The sequence below is a fragment of the Salvelinus sp. IW2-2015 genome, unplaced genomic scaffold, assembly GCF_002910315.2.
Source record: "Salvelinus sp. IW2-2015 unplaced genomic scaffold, ASM291031v2 Un_scaffold1925, whole genome shotgun sequence".
In the NCBI taxonomy this organism is placed as follows: Eukaryota; Metazoa; Chordata; class Actinopteri; order Salmoniformes; family Salmonidae; genus Salvelinus; species Salvelinus sp. IW2-2015.
This window is the reverse complement of record NW_019943283.1, coordinates 129935-140688: the sequence shown is the minus strand read 5'-3', so window position 1 is coordinate 140688 and position 10754 is coordinate 129935. Positions and strand designations below refer to the sequence as shown.

At 48.1% G+C, this 10754-nt stretch overlaps 1 protein-coding gene across 1 annotated transcript in view; it reads left to right on the top strand.

Annotated features, from left to right (window-relative positions):
* Positions 1 to 1965: 1965 nt before the first annotated feature.
* Positions 1966 to 10754, top strand: part of bcl9l (bcl9 like) — a 10615-nt gene continuing 1826 nt past the window's right edge. Inside the window, exons 1-2 of the mRNA XM_024139834.2 lie at positions 1966 to 4497; positions 9851 to 10099. Coding sequence (XP_023995602.2) covers positions 2064 to 4497; positions 9851 to 10099 — 2683 coding nt within the window. The 5' untranslated portion in view covers positions 1966 to 2063. The remainder of the gene's footprint in view (positions 4498 to 9850; positions 10100 to 10754) is intronic.

Here is a 10754-nt window from a genome sequence, read left to right as displayed (position 1 = left end):
GATAATACAGGGGTTAATACTCTGAGTAGCTACTAGAAGTTGCTGTTGCTGCTTTCTCTCTATAACAGCAAAATGCAAAAGGGCTACTTTACTGGGTTACTACTTTAACTGGTTACTACTTTTACCTGGGTTTACTACTTTTTTAACCTGGGTTACTACTTTCTGGGTTACTACTTTTCCTGGGTTGGGGTACTACTTTACCTGGGTTAGGGTTTACTATCTTTACCGGGGTTACTACTTCTTACTGGGTTGGGGTTACTCCTTTAACCTGGGTTCCTACTTTACTGGTTAATACTTTTACCTGGGTTACTACTTTACCTGGGTTAGGGGTCTACTTTCCTGGGTTTGGGGTTTTATACCTTTCGGGTTACTACTTTACCTTTTGGGTTTGGGGGTGATACTTTACTGGGTTACTACTTTAACCTGGGTTAAGGGTACTACTTCACCTGGGTTACTACTTTACCTGGGGTTAGGGGTACTACTTCACCTGGGTTACTACTTACCCTGGGTTAGGGGTTCTATTTACTGGGTTTTAGGGGTTACTACTTCACCTGGGTTACTTAATTTTACCTGGGTTAGGGGGTACTATTTTTTACGTGGGCTACTACTTTACCTGGGTTAAGGGTACTGACTTCACCTGGGTTAACTACTTTATACCTGGTTAGGGGTACTTACCTCACCTGGGTTACTCTTTCCGGTTAGGGGTATACTTCACCTGGGTTACTACTTTACTGGGTTAAGGGGTACTATTTACTGGGTTACTACTTTACTGGGTTAGGGGTTAGCAACTTACTGGGTTGAGGGGTTTACTACTTTACTGGGTTATACTTTACTGGGTTAAGGGGTTATACTTCACCTGGGTTACTACTTTACTGGGTTACTACTTTACGCTGGGTTACTACTTTCCTGGGTTACTACTTATTGGGTTAGGGGTTATACTTTACCTGGGTTTAACTACTGTACTTTGGGTTAGAGGTTCTACTTTACCTGGGTTACTACTTACTGGGTTAAGGGGGTTACTACTTTAGCCTGGGTTACTACTTACACTGGTTAAGGGGTACTACTTTTCACCTGGGTTAACTACTTTTACTGGGTTAGGGGGTACTACCTTCACCTGGGGTTATACTTTAACCTGGGTTGGGTGTACTACGCCTTCACCCGGGTTACTACTTTACCTGGTTAAGGGGTAGCTACTTCCCTGGGTTACTTACTTTACCTGGGTTAGGGTGTACTACCTCACTGGGTTACTACTTTTCCTGGGTTAGGGTACTACTTCACTGGGTTACTACTTTACCTGGGTTAGGGGGTAGCTACTTCACCTGGGTTACTACTTTACCTGGGTTAGGGGTACTACTTCACCGGTGTACTCTTTACGTGGGTTTAGGGGGTACTATTCACCTGGTTACTATTTCCTGGGTTACGGGTGTACTACATCACCTGGGTTACTACTTTACCTGGGTTAGGGGTTTACCCATCACCTGGGTTTACCTACTTTACCTGGGTTAGGGTAATACTTACTGGTTACTAATTTAACCGTGGGTTAGGGGGGTACTACTTCACGCTGGGTTTAGGGGTAACTACTTCACCTGGGTTACTACTTTACCTAGGTTAGGGGTACTCACTTCCACCTGGGTTAACTACTTCACCTGGGTTACTACTTCACCTAGGTTAGGGTACTATTCACCTGGGTTTACTACTTCACTGGGTTAGGGGTTACTACTTCACCTGGGTTAGGGGGTCTATTCACTGGGTTTAATATTCACTCTGGGTTAGGGTTGTACTACTTTTACTGGGTTAAGGGTTACTAACTTACCTGGGTTCGGGGTACTACTATTCTGGGTTAGGGGGTTAACTACTTTACCTGGGTTAGGGGGTACTACTTTCACTGGGTTTAGGGGTACTACTTTCCTGGGTTAGGTTACTACTTCAACCTGGTTACCCTGTCTTTCTCTCTTCTCCCCCGTCTCGCCTTTCCCCCCTGTCCACTATCTCTCCCACAGTGTGCCCCATCAGTGAAACATCCCAGTCTGTCAGGGCAGCTGAGCTCCAGCAGCACCCCTCCCATGGGAACCCCCAAGTCCCAGAGCGGCACCCCCAGACCGGCCTCTGTGGTAGGGAGCCACCTCCAGGCTGCGGGAAGCAGGACCCCCTCTTCCACGGGACACCCCGACTCTGAGCCCCCCCAGACCAGACCGGGGGGTCTTGGAGCCTCCAACAACATTAGCAGTACTCCCTCCCACCAGCCAGGGAACTCTGTTGCACCTATACCTTCTGGCCCCGGCCCAGGCCCCGCGGGTGGAGGTCGTGGAGGGGAGGGGAAAGGGGTGCTGCCTCACCCCAGCACGGGGGTGTCTCCGTCGGGTAGCCCCTCGGTGCTCTCAGCCCACCTGCAGGTGGACGTGGGGGCGAGGGGCGGGGGTGGTCCGGGGGGTAACGGGGGAGACGGGGGAGACAGGAGTCTGTCTAAAGAGCAGCTGGAACACAGAGAGAGGTCTCTACAGACCCTCAGGGACATCGAGAGGCTTCTGCTCCGCTCCGGGACAGCAGGGGGCGCCGGAGAGCCACCGGGCCCCGACAACAACCCCAACAATGTAAACAAAATGAACACAGAAGGTAGTGGCGGCGGTCCGCTGGAGGACGGGGAGAATAGCGGGAATAATAACGATACTAACAACATGTTGGGCAAGATGAAGAAGTACGAGGAGCCTCTCAGGTCCATCATCTCCCAGACGCAGCAGCTGGGGGGGGCCGGGGGGATGGACGGCTCTCCCATGGGGGGTCCCCACCACCCCGACCACCACCTCCACTCCCCCGGGGGCCTGGACATGGGGCCCCTGTTGGGTCCTGACGGGCTGACCCCGGAGCAGGTAGCCTGGAGGCAGCTGCAGGAGGATTATTACCAGGAGAAGAGAAGGCAGGAGGAGATTCAGCCTAACCCTCACACACACCCACAGCACTTCAGATTGATGCAGGAGATGGGCCCCCCAATTATGATGAGGGGTCCCCCTCCGCCATACCACAGCAAGCCTGGGGAGCAGCAGTGGGGGCCAGGGGGTCCCATGATGGGTCCGGGAGGGATGGGACCGGCTGGGATGGGGCCGGGTAACCCTCGGATGATAGACATGCACCAGGAGGGGCCCCGGGGTCCACGGTTCCTGGGCCAGATGCAGAGGGGTCCCCCTGGGGGAGGGGGTTTCCCAAGCAGTCCTGGAGGGGTGTTATCCATCGAGGGTCTCAGCCCCCAACGGGCAGCCAGGCCAGGCATGTGGATAGAGGACCTGCCCCCCAACATGATGGGTGGTGGCAGGGGGCCTTTCTACCATGGGGGGCCAGGTGGGGGACCCCCCCAACACATGCAGGGTGACCCTGAGCGCCTGTTGACCCGGGAAGATATGTTCCGCATCATGGAGAAGAGGCAGCTGCAGGGGCTCCACCACCTGGAGCTGGAGAGGATAGTCCAACAACAACAACAGCAGCAGCAGGGTATGGGGGGCCCCAGGATGATGGAGGGACCAGGGGGGTTCCCCAACCAGGGGATGGGCCGAGGGCCAGGATCAAGGGGGGACCCCATGGACTTCCTAGGGTCCAGGGAGATGATGGGGTCCCCGGGCGGTGGTGTAGGAGGAGGGGGCCCCCAGATGAGAGATCTGGTAGACTCCTCTCTCGGCCCCGGGGGAATGAACATGAACGTTAACATGATGAACCAGCAGCAGCAGCAGCAGATGATGCTGCAGAAGCTGAGAGGAGGAAGAGGAGGAGGAGGGGGGCCACTAGAGGGGCCTCTAAGGGACTTGCTGAGCCAGGAGGACATCGCTCGGCTCCGGGCCGCCCAGAATGATGCAGGACGTGGAGGGAATAAAGCGATGCTCCACTTCCCTAACCAGGGGCACTTCCCTGGGGGACCGGGAGGAGGCGATGGAGGTTACCTCCAGGGGCCCGGGGCTAACATGTTCGGGTTGCCTGACCAGCATGGTGGCGGGCCTCACATGGGGGGTACGTCTCGCCTCAGCCACATGCCCATGGGGGGCAGTGGTGGTGGGGGGGGACCCCGGGGCGCAGAGCTCGGCCCTCACCACCCTTCGGACCTGTCCATCAACGTGAACCCCAGTATGGTCTCCCCGGCGATGCCCCCTCCCCCTCACCAGCTCAAGTCTCCATCCCTCAACCAGGAGCCATCGCCTCTCATGAACTCCCCCGCCGCGGGACTTAAGTCCCCCTCTCAGATATCCTCCGCTGGGGGTCCTCAGAGCCAGCAACACCCCTTACCTCCTGCCTCTGGGGCCGGGACCCCTTCCTCTTCCTCCATGAAGTCTCCCCAGGTGATGGGCCCCTCCCTGGGGCTGCGCTCCCCCTCAGACTCCCCTGGACGTCTGAAGTCTCCAGCCATGGTGCCGTCTCCGGGCTGGACGTCCTCTCCGAAGACCGCTCTCCCCAGCCCTGGGGGACTCAGCAGTGGGAAGGGGCTGGGGAACGGAGGCAGCAGCTCCACAGAGACCGGTAAGAACTAGACACAGGAAATGTCCCAGAAGGCACCCTACAAGACATGTAACCCCTGATAAGAACATGGATCACTGACTGTTCTATCACTACATTTTACTATAGCCTGTCTTGAATCCCTCCTTTAGATCAGGAGCTTGAAGAAAGTCCATTTTCTTTTTTTTTTTTTTTTTTTTTAACTAGGCAAGTCAGTTAAAACTTCTTATGGCTGCGATCCCGTTAACGGATCGATATGACAACAGCCCAGTGAAAACTGCAGGGCGCCAAATTCAAACAACAGAAATCTCATAATTAAAATTCCTCAAACATACAAGTATTTCACACCATTTTAAAGATACACTTCTTGTTAATCCCACCACAGTGTCTGATTTCAAAAAGGCTTTACAGTGAAAGCACCACAAAACATTATGTTAGGTCACCGCAAAATCACAGAAAAACACAGGCATTTTTGCAGCCAAAGACAGGAGTCACAAAAAGCAGAAATACAGATAAAATGTATCACTAACCTTTGATGATCTTCATCAGATGACACTCATAGGACTTCATGTTACACAATACATATATGTTTTGTTCGATAAAGTTCATATTTTAATCCAAAAACCTCAGTTTACATTGGCGCCATTGTTCAGAAATGCCTCCAAAATATCCGGAGAAATTGCAGAGAGCCACATCTAATAACAGAACAACTCATCATAAACGTTGATGAAAGATACATGTTTTACATAGAATTAAAGATACACTTGTTCTTAATGCAACCGCTGTGTCAGATTTCAAAAAAGCTTTACGGCAAAAGCACAATATTCAATAATCTTGAGAACAGCGTTCAGCCACAAAAGCAAGCCATACAGTTACCCGCCAAATTGTGCAGTCAACAAAAACTCATAAATAGCATTATAAATCTTCACTTACCTTTGCTGATCTTCGTCGGAATGCACTCCCAGGACTCCCACTTCCACAAGAAATGTTTGTTTGTTCGGTAATGTCCATCATTTATGTCCAAATAGCTATTTTTTTGTAGCGTGTTTGGTAAACAAATCCAAAGTCAGGAAGCACGTTCACTAAAAAGCAGACGAAATGTCAAAAAGTTCCGTAACAGTCAGTAGAAACATGTCAAACGATGTATTGAATCAATCTTTAGGATGTTTTTAACATAAATCTTCAATAATGTTCCAACCGGAGAATTCCATTGTCTTAGAAGTGCGATGGAACAGAGCTCCCTCTTCATGTGAACGCTCATGGTCAGAGGATGTAAGCTCATGGTAGACCTGACTCATTCCCGACTCCTTCGGCCCCATTTCACAGTAGAGCATCAGACAAGGTTCTACAGACTGTTGACATCTAGTGGAAGCCGTAGGAAGTGCAAACGGACCCATATCCCACTGTATATTTGATAGGCGATGAGTTGAAAAACTTCAAACCTCAGAATTTCCACTTCCTGGTTGGATTTTTATTAGGTTTTTGCCTGCCATATGAGTTCTGTTATACTCACAGACATCATTCAAACAGTTTTAGAAACTTCAGAGTGTTTTCTATCCAATACTAATAATAATATGCATATCTTAGCAACTGGGACTGAGGACTCTACTTTTTCTTACAAATGTAATATTGTTTTTTTTTACAACTAAAATATAGTCGTGGCAGAATTGTTTTAGTAATATGAATTAAATAATAAATATGAAGTATTTTGCACCTTGTTTAGACAAGCCTAAATTAGCTCAGGAGTAAAACGTGCCTTAACAAATTATTAAGTTATATGGACTCACTCTGAAATGATATGGGTTTGACATGATTTCTGAATGACTATCAGGCGGTCCGAAAATATCTGTAAGGTCCCTCAGTCAAGTATTGAATTTCAAGCACAGATTCATCTACAAAGATCAGGGAGCTTTTTCGAAAGCCTCATAAAGAAGGGCAGTGATTGGTAGATGGGTAACAATAACAAATCAGACATTAAATATATCTTTAAGCAAGTTTATTTATCTTTATGTTCAAGTTAATAATGTATACACACTACATGACCAAAAGTATGTGGACACCTGCTCGTCGAACATCTCATTCCAAAATCACGGGCATTAATATGAGATGGTCCCCCCTTTTGCTGCTATAGCAGCTTCCACTCTTCCGGGAAGGCTTTGACAATCTGGATGGAAAATTACTGAGGATAAAAGCASACATTCTATTTGCCATATCTTCAATCCAAGCCTACTAGAAAGTGTGTGCCCTCAGGCCTGGAGGGAAGCTAAAGTCATTCCGCTACCCAAGAATAGTAAAGCCCCCCTTTACTGGCTCAAATAGCRGACCAATCAGCCTGTTACCAACCCTTAGTAAACATCTGGGAAAAATGGTGTTTGACCAGATACAATGCTATTTTACAGTAAACAAATTGACAACAGAATTACAGCACACTTATAGGGAAGGACGCTCAACAAGCACAGCACTTACACAAATAACTGATGATTGGCTGAGAGGAATATCCCAAGGCAGCTGTCTAGGCCCCTTACCTTTTTCAATCTTTACTAACGACATGCCACTGGCCTTGAGTAAAGCCAGTGTGTCTATGWATGTGGATTACACAACACTATACACGTCAGTTACTACAGAGACTGAAATGACTGCAACACTGAACAAAGAGCTGCAGTTAGTTTCAGAATGAGTGGCAAGGAAAAAGTTAGCCCTAAAACTAAAAGCATTGTATTTGGGACCAATCATTCACTAAACCCTAAACCTCAACTAAATCTTGAAATAAATCATGTGGAAATTGAGCAAGTTGACGTGACTAAACTGCTTAGAGTTATCCTGGATTGTAAACTGTCATGGTCATAACATATTGATACAACAGTAGCTAAGATGGGGAGAAGTCTGTCTATAATAAAGCACTGCTCTGCCTCTCTTAACAGCACATCAACAAGGCAGGTCCTACAGGCCCTAGTTTCTACCTTTCTTAAGCAACACCTAATCAACAAGGCAGGTCGACTAACAGGCCCTAGTTTATTTCTGAACAACACTGTCACAGGCGATCCTAAAGCACAGCTCACCTAAGCAACATTCAACAAGGCAGGTCCTGACAGGCCCTAGTGTTCTACCTTCTTAACAACACTAGTCAACAAGGCAGGTCTGTACAAGGCCGCTAGTTGTCTAACTCTTAAAACCTATCGACAGCCAGAGGCCGTGTCTACTTATAAACATGACAAGGCAGGTCCTACAGGCCCTAGTTTAAGTCACAACCTGGACTAAACTGTATCATTGTGTGGTCAAGTGACAAAAAAAATGATTTACGGAAAATTGCAGAGTTGGCTCAGAACAGGCAGTCAGCGCTGGCCTTGGATGTTAGCACAGAGAGTCTAATGATTAAGTTATATGCCATGTCAATCTCTCCTGGCTCAAAGTGGAGGAGAGGATTGCAATCATCACTACTTTTATTTATGAGAGGTATTGTTGAATGCGACTGTGCTGTCTGTGTTGAACTACTGGGACACAGCTCAGACAGCCCATCATCCCACAGCATGGCCACCAGAGGTCTCTTCAGCAGTCCCAAGTCCAGAACAGTACTATGGGAGGTGCACAGTACTACATAGAGCCATGACTAACAGGGACTCATATTCCACAATCAAGGTAACTTGATGCGCAGAGAAATCAATTTTGAAAAACAGATAAAAATACACCTTTAGGGACGCGGGGGAGTTATAGAGACACAAACATAGGTATGAGACACACACCACACACCACAACACACACACACACACACACACACACACACACACACACACACACACGATAACATACGCACTACTACACACATGGATGCTTAGTAACTGTAGATTGTGGGTAAAGGGTGGAGTAGCGGCCTGAGGGCAGCGACAGTGTGTTGTGAAAATCTGTGATGTAACTGTAATGTTTTTTCAATATGAGTATTTTTCAAGATTGTATATAAACTGCCTGGACAACTAATGGGATGCATAAATAGACCCAGGAAGAGTAGCCTGCTCCTTGCAGGAACTAATGGGGAATCCATAATAAACACAGGAAGAGTAGCTGCTGGCCTTGGCAGGCAACTATGGGGATCCCATAATAAACCCCAGGAAGAGTAGCTGCTGCCTTGCAGGAACTATGGGATCCATAATAAACCCAGGGAAGATAGCTGCTCCTTGGCAGGGAAACTAAAGGGGTTCCTAATAAAACCCCAGGAGAGTAGTCCTGCCTGGCAGGAACTAATGGCGGATGCCATAGATAATACCCTCAGGCGAGTTAGCTGCTGGTCCTTGGCAGGAACTATATGAGGATCCATTAATAAACCCCAGGAAGAGTAGCTGGGCTGGCCTTGGCAGGAACTAATGGGGACATCTAATACCCAGGAAGAGTAGCTGCTGCTGGCAGGACTCTAATGTGAGTTCCACAATTAACCCCAGAGAGTGCTGCTGCCTTGGCAGGCAACTAATTGGGGGTCCATAATAACCCCAGGGAAGAGTAGCTGCTGACCTTGGCAGGAACTAAGGGGGATTCCATAATAAACCCCAGGAAGGGTAGCTGCTGCCTTGGCAGGAACTATGGGGGATCCTAAATAAACCCCACGGAAGAGTAGCTGCTGTCTTGGGCAGGAACTACATGGAAAGATCCATAATAAACCCCAGGAAGAGTAGCTGCGCCTTGGGCAGGGAACTAATGGGGATCCATATAAACCCCGGAAGAGTAGCTGCTGCCTTGGCAGGAACTTAATGGGCATCCATAATAAACCCCGGAAGAGTAGCTTGCTGCCTTGGCAGGAACAATTGGGGATCCATAATAAACCCAGGAAGAGTAGCTGCGCCTTGGCAGGAACTAATGGGGATCCATAATAAACCCCAGGAAGAGTAGCTGCTGCCTTGACAGGAACTAATGGGGATCCATAATAAACCCCAGGAAGAGTAGCTGCTGCCTTGGCAGGAACTAATGGGGATCCATAATAAACCCCAGGAAGAGTAGCTGCTGCCTTGGCAGGAACTAATGGGGATCCATAATAAATACWCAGACTCACAGCTGTAATCGCTGCCAAAGGTGTTTCTAACATGTATTGACTGAGGGTAAATACTTATCAAGGTTCTTTCACTTTGACATTACAGAGCATTTTGGGTAGATCTTTTACAAGAAAATTACAATTAAAACCATTTGAACAGAATTGTAACTTTGTAACAGAGTATAATGTGAAGAAATCCAACGCCTCTGTGTAGACTTTCTGTAGTCGCTGTGTTTTATCTACATGTCGCGTTGCAAACTAAATCGTTATTTTTGGATGCTAAAGATATTTCTCTCTCTATGCTTTCGTTATTGTTGATTCTTTGATTGTTTGATTGACCTTGTTCTTGTCCATCCCTGATAGGACCATCACTGCCCCCCAGGAGTTCTAACTCCACCCCTATCAGCCAGCCGGGTTCCATGGCTCCCAGCATGCCGTTCACCTCGTCGCCAGACAACCCTCCGACTCAGAACCCCCTCTCCCTCATTATGTCACAGATGTCCAAGTATGCCATGCCAAGCTCCACCCCTCTCTACCACGACGCCATCAAGACCATTGCCACCTCCGATGACGAGATGATGCCAGATCGCCCTCTGCTGTCCGGAGTCGGAGGTACGCTGACCACTTGTCTCGTTCAAAGTCAAGCCCAAACCCATATTTGATTAAATTGTAATCTACCATTTTTGTATAATAATCTTTCTGTTTTTCCATATTTGTGAGAGAGCAAAGTTTTWWAAAATATATATTTTATTTACATTTCAGATATAACATTTTGTGATAAAATGAGGCATGTTCATTTACATGTTATTGTTATTCGATTAATGATTACCCGTGTTAATAATATACAGTGATGATCCTCTCTCTCTCTCTCTCTCTCTCTCTCTCTCTCTCCTCTCTCTCTCTCTCTCTCGCTCTCTTCTCTCTCAGCTGTCTCTGTCTCTCCTCTCTCTCTCTCTCTCTCCTGTCTCTCTCGCGCTCTCGCTCTGTCTACTCTCTCTCTCTCTGTCTCTCTCCCTCTCGCTTCTGTCTATCTCTCGTCTCTCTCTTCTCTCTCTGTCTCGCTCGCTATCTCTCTCTCTTCTGTCTCTCTCTGTCTCTCTATTCTCTCGTCTCTCTCGCTCTCGTCTGTCTCTCTTGGGTCCTCCCTGTCTTACACCAGGTAAACCAGGGAACCCACCCGAGGGCTTAGTTGTGTCCAAGAGTTCCATCGGTGTCCACAGCGGCCAGCTGTCCCCAACCCATGGGCAAAAAGGTGTTGCAAAGCTCT